This window comes from Schistocerca nitens, chromosome 2 (assembly GCF_023898315.1).
Source record: "Schistocerca nitens isolate TAMUIC-IGC-003100 chromosome 2, iqSchNite1.1, whole genome shotgun sequence".
NCBI classification, from domain to species: domain Eukaryota; kingdom Metazoa; phylum Arthropoda; class Insecta; order Orthoptera; family Acrididae; genus Schistocerca; species Schistocerca nitens.
Genome location: NC_064615.1, coordinates 499,120,663 through 499,136,547, shown reverse-complemented (window position 1 = coordinate 499,136,547; position 15,885 = coordinate 499,120,663). Strand labels below are relative to the sequence as shown.

Here is a 15,885-nt window from a genome sequence, read left to right as displayed (position 1 = left end):
AGATGGTTTGCTTGTGTCTTATTTCCAGACTCAACCAATTGAAGTCTCCTTCCTCTAATACTTCCAGAGTGGCTATCACTGTATCTTTTGACAGGCTAACTTTGCCTATGCCACAGTTATCTACTCATATGCCAACTGGCACTATATACACGGAGGTGACAAAAGTCATGGGATAGCAATACACACACACACACACACACACACACACACACACACATTATATTCGTTTGCCACGAAGACCTAGGCTCCAGTCCGGAATCCCTGAACCATTACACCAACAATCTGAAAACAGCTTTCACATCCCGCAACTACCCTCCCGACCTGGTACAGAAGCAAATAACCAGAGCCACTTCCTCATCCCCTCAAACCCAGAACCTCCCACAGAAGAACCACAAAAGTGCCCCACTTGTGGCAGGATACTTTCCGGGACTGGATCAGACTCTGAATGTGGCTCTCCAGCAGGGATACAACTTCCTCAAATCCTGCCCTGAAATGAGATCCATCCTTCATGAATTTCTCCCCACTCCACCAAGAGTGTCTTTCTGCCATATACCTAACCTTCGTAACCTCTTAGTTCATCCCTATGAAATCCCCAAACCACCTTCCCTACCCCCTGGCTCCTACCCTTGTAACCGCCCCCGCTGTAAAACCTGTCCCATGCACCCTCCCACCACCACCTACTCCAGTCCTGTAACCCGGAAGGTGTACACGATCAAAGGCAGAGCCACGTGTGAAAGCACCCACATGATTTACCAACTGACCTGCCTACACTGTGAAGCTTTCTATGTGGGAATGACCAGCAACAAACTGTCCATTCGCATGAATGGACATAGGCAGACAGTGTTTGTTGGTAATGAGGATCACCCTGTGGCTAAGCATGCCTTGGTACATGGCCAGCACATCTTGGTACAGTGTTATACCGTCCGGGTTGTCTGGATACTTCCCACTAACACCAACCTGTCAGAACTCCGGAGATGGGAACTTGCCCTTCAGTATATCCTCTCTTCTCGTTATCCGCCAGGCCTCAACCTCCGCTAATTTCAAGTTGCCACTGCTCATACCTCACCTGTCTTTCAACAACATCTTTGCCTCTGTACTTCCGCCTCGACTGACATCTCTGCCCAAACTCTTCGCCTTTACAAATGTCTGCTTGTGTCTGTGTATGTGCGGATGGATATGTGTGTGTGTGTGTGTGTGTGTGTGTGTGCGCGCGCGCGAGTGTATACCTGTCCTTTTTCCCCCCTAAGATAAGTCTTTCCACTCCTGGGATTGGAATGACTCCTTACCCTCTCCCTTAAAACCCACATCCTTTCGTCTTTCCCCCTCCTTCCCTCTTTCCTGATGAAGCAACCGTTGGTTACGAAAGCTTGAATTTTGTGTGTATGTTTGTGTTTGTTTGTGTGTCTATCGACCTGCCAGCGCTTTCGTTTGGTAAGTCACATCATCTTTGTTTGTAGATATATATATACATATATAAAATAGAAAGAAACATTCCACATGGGAAAAAAATATTAAAAACAAAGATTCCATGACTTACCAATTGGGAAAGCGCTGGTAGATAGACACAATAAAAAAACACACACACAAAATTTCAAGCTTTCGCAACCAACAGTTGCTTTGTCAGGAAAGAGAGAAGGAGAGGGAAAGACAAAAGGATGTGGGTTTTAAGGTAGAGGGTAAGGAGTCATTCCAATCCCGGGAGCGGAAAGACTTACCTTAGGGGGAAAAAAGGACAGGTATACACTCGCGCACACACACACACACACACACATATCCATCCATACTGCCATGGAATTAACAGACTTTGAATGCAGAATGATAGTTGGAGCTAGATGCATGGGACATTCCACTTCAGATATCATTAGGGAATTCGATATTGCAAGGTCCACAGTGTCAAGAGCGTGTTAAGAATACCATATTTCAGAGATTACCTCTTACCATGGATAATGCAGTGGCTGATAGCCTACACTTAATGATTGAGAGCAATATGTTTGCATAGAGCTATCAATGCTAACAGACAAACAACACTGCCTGAAATAACCACAGAAGTCAATGTGAGATGTACAACAAATGTATCGGTTAGTACAGTGTGGCAAAACTTGTCATTAATGGGCTATGGCAGCAGATGATTGACGTGGGGGCCTTTGCCATCAGCATGACATTGGCTGCAGTGCCTCTCCTGTGCTTGTGACCATATCAGTTGGATGCTAGATGACTGGGAAACTGTGGCCTGGTCAGATGAGTCCTAATTTCAGCTGGTAAGAGAGCAGATGGTAGGTTTCTAGTGTGACACAGACCCTATGAAACTATGGGCCCAAGTTGTCAACAAGGCATTCTGCAGGATGGTGGTGGTTCCACAGTGTTGTGTTCAGTGTTTACATGAAATGGACTGTTTCCTCAGGTCTGACTGAACCGACCATTGACTGGAAATAGTTATGCTGAGCTACTTCCTCCCAAATGACGATGGAATTTTTATGGATGACAATGCCCTATGTCACAATTGTTCGCTACTGATTTGAAGAAAATCCTGGACAATTCAAGCAAATGATTCGGCCAATCAGATTGCCTGACATAAATCCTGTTGGCTCATTATTTCTGCATGGGCCTTCCAATGACCTGCTGAATTCATGCCATGTCAAGCTGCTGCACTACACCATGCAAAAGTAGGTTTGTCATGACACCTCAGTGTATTCTCCATTAATATTACTCGTGTGCACTGTGCTTCTGTGCACAGACCAATGTGAACCATCCAACTCTTGCCCACCTGGCTAGCTGGGCAGGAAGGCATGCTGGTCCCTGGCACAAATCCGCCCAGCAGATTTATGTCGAGGTCCGGTGTGCCAGCCAGTCTGTGGATAAGGTGGTTTTCCATCTATCTCGGCGAATGCTGTCTGGTTCCCCTTATTCCACCTCAGTTACACTGTGTCAGAAACTGCTGCACAAACACCATTTCCATGTACGTGTACACCATAATTATTCTACCATACAAACATCTGGGGTTACACTCGTCTGGTATGAGACATTCCCGGAGGGGGGGGGGGGGGGGGGAGGGGTGGCACTGGGGACCAAACCACACAGTAACCCTGGGTTCAGTGTGGGGTGGCAGTGTGGTGGGTGGAGTGCTGTGGCCTGTTGTGGGGTTGTGAACCACTGAAGGCTTCGGTGGAATGAAGCCTCTCCAGTGATGAACTCTTCTCGAGTTATCAGTCGAGTGGTGGCGTCATCTTGTCACAACATTTCAATGAGTTTCGTACCCATCATCTTCCGGCGAAGTGGGCACGAAACTCACTGAAACATTGCGACAATACAATGCCACCACTCAGCTGATAACCTGAGAAGAATTCATCAGTGGAATACGCCGAGAAAGGCTGCAATCGCATATGAAGCCTCTCCATCATTTCTGGGTCCCCAGTTTAATACATGCATACATACATTCAACTCTTCATTGCTTGGGAGTGGCTCAATCAAGTACAAAGTCACACAAGGCATATTTCTACCCACTGAAACTACTTTTTCTGTACCTGCCAGTATTTTATCCTGATAACCAATCTTTAATAAATTCGACTGCAGTTTAGCTGGCACCACCTTCAACAGAGTGAACTTTGTGACACTGCTTCACTTGCAATTTTATCATCCAACTGAATGAAGCTGCAATGAGCTCAACCATGCATTGCCAAAGATCAATTCTTGCACAATGTTTGAGGAGAAAATCTAGCCCAAGAATCACTGAATATCCTTCACCCAGATATGACAAAACTTTCATACATTCAGTAAACTTTATTTTCCCAATAGTGAAATAAAGTACCATTGTACCCAAACACTGTTATCACCAACTCCACATACCTTATATATCTTGGTGGCCCAAGTCGCCTCCTGTTCACCAGGTCCACGCTGATAACAAACATGTGGGCCACTATGTCTGCAAGAAACCTTTGTTCACCCACTAAGTCCACTACACAACATTCTGTCTGTGCACTAACTTGTGCAGTGTTGGAGCATATTGGGACTGCTTTCTGGCAGTTGAAGCATTCCTCTTTAACACCTGCTTCTCCTGACAATGCTTCTCATTTTTCCTATTCTTTCCTATTCTTACAATCCGATGCTCGATGGCCCACTTTCCCACATGAGTAACACTCTGGTTGCCGACACTGTTTCCGTATATGGCCCTTACGTCTGCACTTTTAATATTTGACATTCAAAGTGAATACAAGGTGATCTACATGTTGCTTTGTGACAAAATCTATCTCTTCCAACTGCACTACAAATCTAAGAGCTGCTGTTAAATCACTAGGAATCTTATTATGAACTCTCCATGACATTTCTGCACACATTCTGTGTAACAAAACGTCTGCTGCTTCTTGCAGTAACACCTTATTGGCTTTTGCCCAGGTAGAAACATAAGTCTGCACATTGCCTTTGTAATCTTGTCTGGCAAAGAATTTCACCAGCTCATTATGTTTCAAAGACAAAGTATTGAGCTTCTTTTGAAAAAAAATTGTATGCTGCTTTATTTTTGGTAATGCTAGTGCAGTCCAGTGTCCAACTGCTGAAATGAATGTACTATACTGAGGGTTTCCTAATAAAAAAAATATGTTTTGGGATCACCAGTTAAATGGAAGTTAGCTGCCTGAAGGGCTTCTTCTTATGACCAACCACTCATTGCTGCAGGTGCCATTTATCACTAACAAATACTAAAAATCTTCCAGTGTTATACCCAAAAGGTGACTGATAAGTGCAGCTATCACAGGATCAAAAGAAAAAGAAGCCACCTCCAGCTCTTCCTTATTTTCCACTGACTTAGACGGTGATTGAAACTGATCAGCTTTTCAAGTCTCAAATCTATGAAGGAATTCCAGTTATTGTTGAGAATTTTCATCTGTTACACTTGCACTTGCTCTGTTAGAGCTGCAATGGACTCCATAGTAGTAGCAGCACATTTCTACCATTTTGTCCACTTTACTCCTGCTGTAGAGTGTTTGACATAATGTCTGCAGTACTGCCCACTGGCTTACTTATTAGCACATCAGGCCCATCTGGCTTCTATTTTCTGGCAGCAGCTGGAATAAAATTTAAAACAAAAAATTTACAATTTTTCATTGTGTAGCAGTACCTTGTGCTGACAGTGTTGTTTAGCAGCATTGTCATGCCTGCACAGATACTAAAGTGATGACAAATAAGATTCTTATGCATGTAATGCTTGTATTTTTTCTTCCCTTTTCATAGCATCAATTTTGGGCCACAATGGATTTCGCATTTCTGCAATGCTGGCAGGGATAGTTGCACCTACAGAAGAAGAAGCAGCAGCAAAATCAATGTGAGCAGATGCAGGAGCTGCTAAATCATAATGCAGAATTGCTTCATGCCCATGGAAGAGAAGTGGCAGGCCAGGCACTTGCTGTGCAGTTTTCTTCCCCGCCCCTGTCACCGTTTGGTGGTTTTGATGAGTTATAAAAAGATGCGAAAATTACCTGCACCAGTTCTTGCTGCTCTGACAGGTAAGGGTGTATCATCAATTCAATCAGCAAAGCCCTCTTGTTACTGTCTAGCAATGCAGGGGTGAATGAACTTGTGCAAAATTTGAGGCCCTCCACTGAGCTTGAAAAACCCCTCTTTGGCGAACTTCGTTGGTTGCTTATGCAGTATTTCAGACATTAAACCCATATGGTGGTAGCCCAGTTGCAGTATAACCACTGCCACCACCACCACCACCACTACCACAAGCACCCCCGCAGTTATATGCATTCTGAATCACTGATTTGCAGGATCTCTCAAGTAAATGTTATTTTAGGTGTCCCAAATGTGCTACACCATATGCAGAATTGCTGATTTGGGACATGAATATCCAGTTAGCACCTGATCCTGAGGTCCAAACTAAGAGTTGACCTTGTCTGATCCTCTTTTAGCCAGTGTTGGCCAGACTGCATAATTGCATGAGCTTACGGTAGCAGTGGCAAGAGATGTTATTTCCAACAATTGGCAGGTAACACAGCCTTCCCTCCCTCTGAGTCGCCAAGCATTGACATGACTGACGATTATGTAGCAGTGACCTAGCGGCGTTGCCCATCTTTGCCCACACTGAGCTCGAAAGGTTGACACTAACTGCAGCATTATAATCCATACACCGTGTATTTTTCAGGTCCTTCATGTCACTCTCCTTCTGCTCATTGGGCACGCTGGTGGTGCTGTCCTGTCTGTCTTTTGGGACATATCAATGGGACTATGCACACATGGAGCCAATGTGTAGAGTATGCCTTCAGGTGGACCTTTTAGCAACAGTGCGTTGGGTAGATCATCACATGCCCATGTGTTTTCACTGGTGTCTATAGCTGTCTCTGATGCTCCACACGTCAGCCCAGTGTATTTTGGTGATGTTGGTAGTGTACGGGTGACGGGCTGAATGTCAAGTACACATAACACTGACAGTCAGCCTCATTAACTTAGATACATAGATGCTCTTGGACTGCCTGGTATTGTGATGGCCATTACATCAAATTGTGTCTTATAGTGTGAGGTAACGGGCGAGTTGTGGCACCCTGGTAATATTCTACGTTCGAAGCTGGCATGGGTGCCTCTCGGTGGGCCGTGGCCCGGCAGCAACCATGTGGTGCCGAACGTTAGCTGAGCATGAGGGGTAGCCCCAGAGCATGGTCCAGCCGCATGGCTGGTAATTCCATGGTGATGCTGTGTCTATGATGGAGACATGCTGGGAGTGCCAAAGATGGTGGACATTGTGAAACTTTAATGGCAGACATTTCACAGTTCATATAGCAAGTAATAGTAGCCAGATGAGTCATGATACCTCAAAAAGAAACATGTACATTACCATTATTTGCACGATGATTCTGATAGTGTAATGAGATTAGTTTAAAGTTTAGTATCTGACTGTAAATTGTACAAATAACTCCCAGCAACCAATTTCCAAAATCTAAACAGTTCATCCGAATTTACTGATCGACGTGTCTTTAGAAAGCTATTAATGTAAACCTAGATTGGTATAAATTACAGGAATGTAACTTGAATAGCACATGAGGTATTGGAGATCAAAATGACCAATTACTATTGATCATGTCAGGCTATAAATACTCCACAGTGACACGAAAAAACGGTGGCAGCACACTTATAAATATATTTACTTGTCTATGTCTTTGTTTACATTCGATATATCCTATTCATGAAGAAATTGGTTAAATATTTACTGTGCTTTAGAAAGCACAGAGGCATTAGGCTACTAACCTACCTTTTGTTTCTATTCCGTTGATATATATTTATTTGATTTGATTATGTATATAATAATGTGTGTTAGAGCGTGTTTATGGTCCAGCCATAGGAATATTTATTTAATTTCAAGTTATTTAAATGTAAATCCAGTATTTCAAAAGTGTTTCATTATGTTTGTGCATGTGCATTGGCTTGGAGACAGGGCGACAGGGCGGGAGTGCTCTAGCCAATCACAGCGATCATTTCCAAAAAGGATGCGTGGAGAGACATATGGAGGTGGAACAGGAGCATCATTTCTGGAGAGGACACAGTAGAGAGTACAGCACAGGACACAAGAAGTACTGGACGCGACAGCACGACAGATGCACACTCACGGAGAGAGACTTGGAATGAGGAGTGGTTTGCGCGTTGTCACAAAAGATAGAAATACATTGGAGTGCGGACTTGTGAACTTGTGAGATTTCCGAGGTTTCTACAGTGAAGGCGTAGTACGCATTTAGAAGTATATATCTCGTGAGCTATGTTGTCGTTCATAACTAATTATGTGCAGTAGGAATCTATTGTTTCCCTGTTATTCAACTTATATTTTATTTAATTGCTGGACCATCGACACCAATAAGTGTTCTGCAGAAATACACCACATTCTCAAAAGTACTTCTACCATCGTACTCATCATTAAAAGTCATTAAGATAGTACTTGCAGATTTTATTTATTGCAATCTTTTATTTATAAATTTCTACATTACATTCGCATTTTCCGAGTGATAGGAACCTTCAACCATTCGATTCATGTGTATATTCATATTGTATACTGTAGACTCAGCAGTATTTTGCTTGTAATGCAGCAACTACGTATCCCAGCCCCTAGACAACGAAACCAGCAAAAACTTTCAATATTTCAACTTTGAGTCTGAGGGTACGTAGTTGAGGGCCACCACCTCATTTCATCATTATCTGAAAGCCTGCAACAGTGTACTAGTCTGAGGGACAATTCTCTGTCTCTGCACATTATAAGAATGTGTAATGGCAGATCTGATAGTGGTCAATTCCCCATTGGCAGGAAATAGTTTTGGTTAAGATGCTTTGGCTTGCACATAATTGACAAAGTCCATTTAATGTCTCAGTCAGTCCCTGTTCAAGATTTGGACTTCTTACCACAGTCATAGAACCAGCTGTTTTGGAATACCTTGGGCAGGGCACAAATTGTCAAAATACACATTTCTCCTAAGCTTAAATTTTGTCAACCCCACCCCATTCCCTTCTCACATTTGACAAAGTAACGGCCAAGTTACAGAGTCGACAGGATAAGAGTGTTGTTTATTCTGTTTCGTCAAGTAAGTGGGGCACCCCTTTGGTGTTGATTCACAAGCCCTATGGTAACATGAGTTTTTGTAACAATTTTAAACACACGTGGATTCTTGAAAGTCTGCAGCCAGAGGAGTTGTTGATGAAGTTAACTAAGGGATTGTATTTTTCACACTGACTTCAGCAATGCATACCTGCAGTTGCCATTGGACACAGCTTATCTGATTTTCTTGGTACTCAACACCCCCTTTGGGCTTTGCCAGTTTAATCATTTGCCTTTTGGAATCTCATCTCTGCCAGGAATTTATCAATGCTATTTGGAGCAGATGATCCAGGACATTCTCTGTTGTATTAACTACCTTGACAACATCTGGGTACGGGCTGTACATGAGAGGAGAATTTATGAAACCTACAGAAAATTTTTCAATGCCTTCTGGAGAATAGCCTTTGTTGCAAGTTGGAAAAGTGCAGTTTTTTCTCCCCAAAGGAAAATTTCTTTGGGCATGTGCTTAGCAAAGATGGCTTTGTCCCTAAAGACAAACACATCAAAGCCATTGTCAACTTGCTTTTGCCTAAGAAAGTGAAGAGGTATAGACTTTCTTGTACAAGATATCTTTTTATGCTAAGTTCATTCCTCAGGTCATGCACATCTGGCTTTATCTTAACTGGCTTCGCTAAAAGTGCATTACATTTGTCTGGTCTGTAGGTTGTCAATAGGCTTTTCAGTCCCTCAGGCAACATTTGTGCTCTGTTTCCTGTTTGGCCTCTTTTACACAGGGTAAATCTTTAACCCTGGCCTGAGATGCATCCCAGTATGGCATGGGTGTGGTTCTGTCCCATTGGAAGCTGAATGGCAATCAACAGCCCATAGCACAGCTATTTTTGGAATTAAAAAGTTTCATGTTTTCTTGTATGGGGCAGGGTTCCTCCTCATCACCAACCACAAGCTCCTGGTTTCCTTCTTTAGCCCTCATTTCAAGTTACCAGATAGGACTGCCCACTGACTGCAGAGGTGGGCCCACATTCTCATTAATTGTTGCTATATCATTTGTTAATGCTCCACTGCCTGGCTTGCAAATGCGGATACGCTAATGTAACTGTCAGTGGTAGTTCGATTGGAGGGGCCTTTTTGGTTCCAATGGAGCTTGCAGCAAACCTTGTCAGATTTTCTGTTGACAGTGTGAAAGTTTGCATTCACCATGGCTACTTGTCCAAGTGGGTTGGCCGGAGCATCTCTCTGCAGGTACGGATCTGGCGCAGCATATGTTTTTTCTGCTATGTGGTCAGCTCAGCATTATTCAAGGGCTCCTCAGATTTGCCACAGAGGAGAAATTCTATCGAGTGGTCATCTCCCCATTGCTGCATCCCTGCATACTCCAGTTGCTGCTTGCGTCACACTGAGCTATGGCTCATAGGAAGGTGTGGGCATGATGTTGTGTCTACTAGATGCTGATTGATTGTGACATCAAACATCTTGTGTGGGCTTGTAGGGCCTGTGGACAGAACAGGCTGCACTGCTGTCCCAGCTTTCTCCCTGTCCAGTCCTAGAGCACCCTTGGGACAGTGTGGGTACATCTCTGGACAGCATGTGGTTGTTGGTGGTTGATGCTTTTTCAAATTTCCCATATATAGCCAAGCTGCCCTCCATATTGTTGGCTGGCGCTGTTCACTAGTTATTGGTCATTTTTGCAACCTATGGATCACGTAGGAACCTTGTGACTGATAACAGTCAGCAATTTCCGTTGTAGGCATTTGAAGACTTTTGCATGCACAACTTTATTCAGCATCTGAATACCAGTCCATTTATCTGGCTTCTAACTCAGAGGTGGAGCACTTCATGCACACAGTCAAGATCCAAATCAGTAAGTCTGTATCTGCCTCTTCATACAATGGATTATTGAATTTTTTGGTTATGACCAGGCAGTAATGGTCAATCGGTGAAGTCCAGCGGAATATTTGTATGGGTGGCAGCTGCTGTGGGCTCCTGGTTTTGTTGTACCCTGAGTCGCATACCCCAGACCACCGTGGTTCACAACATTTTCCCACTGGGGCTGCCGTTTGGGCCCGGTCTTCCAGCCAGCACCAGGGGTGGCTGCCAGATGTCAGGTGGGCAACAAAGGTCACAAATTGTTTGTGAAGGATGTCGGTCAGGTGCAGCTGACACGGCATGCAAATCAGTTGTATGTGCACCCTGTTGGGTCATCGCCGCCACAGTCTTTCAGTCAGCTGAGCAGCAAGGGTGTTCGTGACATTGTTCCAGGTGCAGTTTACCACTTGCAGCAGTATGCTTCTCCACTGCCACCTCATTTGCACCCTGCACTATCCTCCCTTTACCTGTGGCCTTAGACCCTTGCTAGGCTAGTTACCATGCCTCCTGATGTGAAGTTCACAAATTTTGATGCAACCTCCTCCGTCTCAGCCTCCTCACTAGCAGATGCCACATCACCTCCAGCACTGCCGTTGCCACTGGACCAATCACAGCTTCTGCCTCTGCATCTGTCCTCCACTCTGGAAGCGAAAGTGGAATTAGTATTGCCTCCTTTAGTGGTTGATCTGCTGCCCAGGTCTCAGGCTCTTTCTCCAGTTCTGTACCAGATGTTGAAGCCTAAGTCTGGCCATTTTCAGCCTCATGTGGCCTTTTCAGATGGGAGGGATTTAGTACCCTACCATGGTTATTGCAGCAGAACAGTGTGGACAACTGCCACAGGGGTTGCACGCAATGCATGTTATGGGCTGACCTTGCTGACAGAAGTGTTTACTTGCTGGTGGCAGTAAGCTGCGTGGGGCAGTTCTAATGCTAAGTTCAACCACTGTGGACCTTGCCTTGCTCCTTGTGCCATTTCCGTGTGCTCAGTCATCAGCGACTCACACCTGTTGTGTATTGTGTTTTTTCCCTATGCATATCTCTATGCAGTTTCAGACTTCCTGCTTCCTTTTACACAGACTTGCATAGGGAGTTTTTATTTCTTCTTGCAGGGTTCCTTACCCTGGCTTTTGTTGAACCACCATCATCCTGCACAGTGCCTTGTGCTGACAGTGTTGTTTAATACCTGAATGCCCAGTGGGGTCAAAATGACTCTTTTCGGTTTTTAAGTGCTAGCTACGTTTTGAAGAATTATTCAAGCGACATTTACTTTCATGACATTTATGCATATGGCATGCACTTTCATTATATTCAAAAACAGCGTATTTTGCCTAGTCGATTACCACATTTTTTTCAGTTTTACCTTTAATGTCCAGAGGGGTCATATTGACCCCTTTAGAAAAAAGCTATAATTTTGTTTATAGTTATGCCATATATTATTTCATGCATTCTCAAGCCTTGGCTACTTTACTCTGTAGTGCACTAATTTACTTTCATTCATATTATTGCCATATGAAAGGACAACAATGGACTCAATTCACCTTGTTCATCATTCCCTTGTAAGAATCAGCCTTTCAAAGGTGATTGTGAGCTGAAGATTGAAAGGAAACGGAAAGAGTATTTACGAGATGAAGAGATTCTTGCAGAGTTACGGAGTGTGATTAGGATGGTGGCGGACTTTTTCCTGACGATTCAGAGGAAGAGTTTTTACCATAGACATTGAGAGAAGATGAATCATCTCATACTAATGATTCTGATTCTTCAGATACAGGTAATGGAAGTTTACAGTCTAGTAAGTATATTATTATTATTATTATTATTATTGCTGCTAATTTATAATTATCATATTCTTATCTACTTATAATGCTGCTACATAACTACCTCTGTTAAGTGCACATTACAAAGCACATAGATCGACACTGGTGCTGGAACACCAGGATTGTATGTTTGATGTTGGAATAATAATTGACTGGGTCACAGAACAATTTCATCCATTCCAGAGGTATAGTTCAGCACACTGCACTTGGAGCTCTGAGTAATGAATCCCTCTTATCTGTAGGCTACATTTCAAGCTGGTGGAATCTGGGAGGAACCTGTACACTGGATAAAATGGTACAATTGCAGTTGTTCCTCACGGGCAAGCATGGTCATGGTAAGTGCATTAGTTTTTTTTTTTGCTTACAGCATTCTGTGGGAATGTTGGGATGCTCCAGGTGACTTACAGAGCCAATGCCACGATGAGTCACCATCAACATATGGCAAAAGAATATGCGGAAAGTTACTAAGAAAAGGTGGTTACTTTAACTATTTGTTTGCATGTAAAACAACAAGGAAACAACAGTATTCAAAATAGGCATCAACACTCTGATTACAGATCCTACTTTTCAGCAAACTAGTAACATAATTGCACAGACCATAAATACACAGATCTTCTGCTGTTAATCTTCCTTTTCCTTGACTTTGAATTATCTGACTCAACTACATCACACATTTTGTTTAATATTAGTCATTCCTGTTTATAGTAACTGATGAGCCTGCATATTATCACAAGTGCCTCAAAATTTCCTTCAAAATCTTGAGAGTTTTCTTCAGTGTTTCCTTGCCATTTGTAGCCTAGATACAATATTTTTTAAGTCACCAACAAAATACTATTCCATAGCCCTTTAATTCCCCCTACACACTGTGCACATAGTTGCATAAATTAAATCAGTGTACTATTTTTATATTCACAAGACAATACTGTTACACTGTATAATTGAATTATAAATATTTTTGTAGGATTTAATGATTAATAGCCAATATAAAAGACTAACAACAGCACTTCCTGATGATTGCTTAGCAACAGCTCGTAGTTGCAGGTGTAGAACTGCAGGTTCACTTTGGCAGGCACATGGTTCATCCAAAACGTGAAGGCCTGAACCATCAGACTGGCCATCAGGACGCGGAACCTTCAGAAATGCATCAATGTCTCCTGCTGCAGGAATGAATTCTGGTAAAAATGGTTGAAGTTTGAAGTCCAATTCTACCTTCTGAGGTGTATACCTAAAACAAATTTATGAAATGCAAATAAGTTAAACTAAGGAACTCATCACTGACAGCAATAAACCTAATAGATATTTTATATCTATTCAACTAAATTGTAATCAGATAAGAAAATTATGTAATAAAAATTGCAGTCTTCTGAATTACCCATTTTACCAAGAACAGTAAAAATAAAACTATCATGAATTTTCTTAATTTTAACAAATTCGGTCACTGAATTTTTTTGTGCCTCTGTGTGTACTGTATGGCATAGAATTAAGCACACTGTTCTGCTTCAGCATAATTTGTAATTACATAATGTAAGAAAACTGATGACTACAGACTGGGGCACATGTCACTACTTTGCAACATAGTGTAGATCATAAAGTAATTTCCTGAGAAATGAAAACTGTGTGCCACCAGAATGTATCTAACAAGGGGGCCTTATGAACTGACCCTCTTTACTTTTTTCCATATTTATCAGATCATTACCTGGACTTAATTTCCTAAGGTAGTATGAAGTAACAATAAAAAAAACCGTCTTTGAAGATAAGAAGGTTTCCATGTACCGTTAAGTACAAAGTATTTGTAATTTAATAATATAGCCATCGGTAACTGAGTGTGTAGCATGAAAGCCTGATAGCTGTAAAGTTCGTGGTTCAGATTTTAGTAATCACACTTTTTTTTATTTAAATCCCATCTTTATTAACAAATATAAATGTTGATTAACAAATACTGAATCATATTTTTTCCTAAAAAATAACATTTTGTAATTTTTAATTACTGGTCACTTAAAGGAAATCAACATTTGATACAGGAATATGAAATGCCTTGTCGTTAAACAACTGTTCAAACTCCAGAAATAAAAAAAACTTTTATTTCTCTATTTGGCATTTGTATTTTTGCACTAAATTTTAATTCATTGTGAATACTGGCATTTTTGTGCAATTAGTCATTAAAAATAAAAATCTATTATTATTATTAAAAATATGATTCTGTATTTGTTAATTAACATTTCTATTTGTTAGTAAATATGAGATTTATGAGATATTTATGATAGATAAATATGAGATATTGTACTAGTGAGATACAAACCAACAACTTTATAATTACCTGACTGTCATGCTAGGCATTAGCTACAGACAACTAATAGATTACAAATATTTCATATTTGACTCAGAAATGGTCTAATCTTCAAAAACGGTTTTTTCCAGTTTGTTCGAAAATTACTTCATACTGCTTTAAGATGTCCGGGCACTGCTCTTAAAATCCTACAAGATCTCTCTGACTCAATCTGTGAGCTGTACTGCAATGTGAACTTGGGTGGTTCAGCTAATGGTGTGTCCAACGTAAAATGTAAATATTTGGCTGCCAATCTTGGTCCACACAAGGTTTGAATTTCTGATAAAGTTATAAAAGCTCACAAGAAGTTATAAACACAAGCACTCCACCTCAGAGTGATAGCTTGATTCTGGAAACAAACCATAATCAGTGGCAAAGTCTTTCTCTACTGTTTCCTTTTTTCCAGGAATGTTAATTGAAAACAAACAGCTAATGTAATCTTAGCTGCTTATAAACTGACTCATCCACTCCCAAACGCAAGGAAAACTAATACAGTCTTAGTCAAAGATCTGTCCATCAGTTTCTCTGTTAAGACTATAATTTCCTTTAGTGTACTACAATTTTTCCATTCAAACCAATGCCTGATCATTTTTGCAGCATTCTCACTAAATACCATGTAAAATCATTTGCCTGACATGTAGTCTGTAGGCCTTATGACTGCCATCAATCTGAGATAAATACTTATGATATTTCATGTTTTATGCCGATGACACATCAGATGCATTTTATCATGCAGAATGCTATCTGTGAAAGGACACTGTCATAATTCTCTGTTAATTATTCTACATCACAATGAAAATAATAAGGTTCTAAGTAAAAAACAATAGAGACAAACAATTTGAGCTATGGGTATCTTCTAAAACAGTCTTGTTTACAGTATGAAGATTGTAGCTGAAAAACATATTTCAATAAGTAAGAGATTTTTGGATACTTTCTCTTACTCACTACAAACCAGGATTTCATAAATGGGAAGCATATGCTTCATTCCAGTCGTCCACTTACTCTCAGTTTACAAATCCCATCAATTGTTGGCTTTCACATCAGCTCCATAATCTCTTGCACTTCGTTACCCTTCAGATGCTTTGGTACTCCCTTACTATCCTCATCTCTTATTCTTTGTCTGCCCCCAGTAGCTGAATGGTCAGCGTGACGGATTGTCAATCCTCTGGGCCCGGGTTCCATTCCTGGCTGGGTTGGGGAATTTTCTCCGCCCAGGGACTGGGTGTTGTACTGTTGTACTGTCCTCATCATCATCCTATCATCCTCATCGACTGCAGGTTGCTGAAGTGGCGTCAAATTGAAAGACCGGCACCCGGCGAATGGCCTGCCCGGTGGGGGACCCTAGCCATATGATT

General features: G+C 41.8%; 1 protein-coding gene across 4 annotated transcripts in view; it reads right to left on the bottom strand.

Annotated features, from left to right (window-relative positions):
* LOC126236470 (intraflagellar transport protein 46 homolog) overlaps positions 1 to 15,885 on the bottom strand; it is a 149,120-nt gene that overhangs the window by 38,292 nt on the left and 94,943 nt on the right. For all 4 annotated transcript variants that reach the window (XM_049945798.1, XM_049945797.1, XM_049945796.1 and 1 more), the window contains one exon: positions 13,201 to 13,429. In XM_049945798.1, coding sequence (XP_049801755.1) covers positions 13,201 to 13,429 — 229 coding nt within the window. The remainder of the gene's footprint in view (positions 1 to 13,200; positions 13,430 to 15,885) is intronic.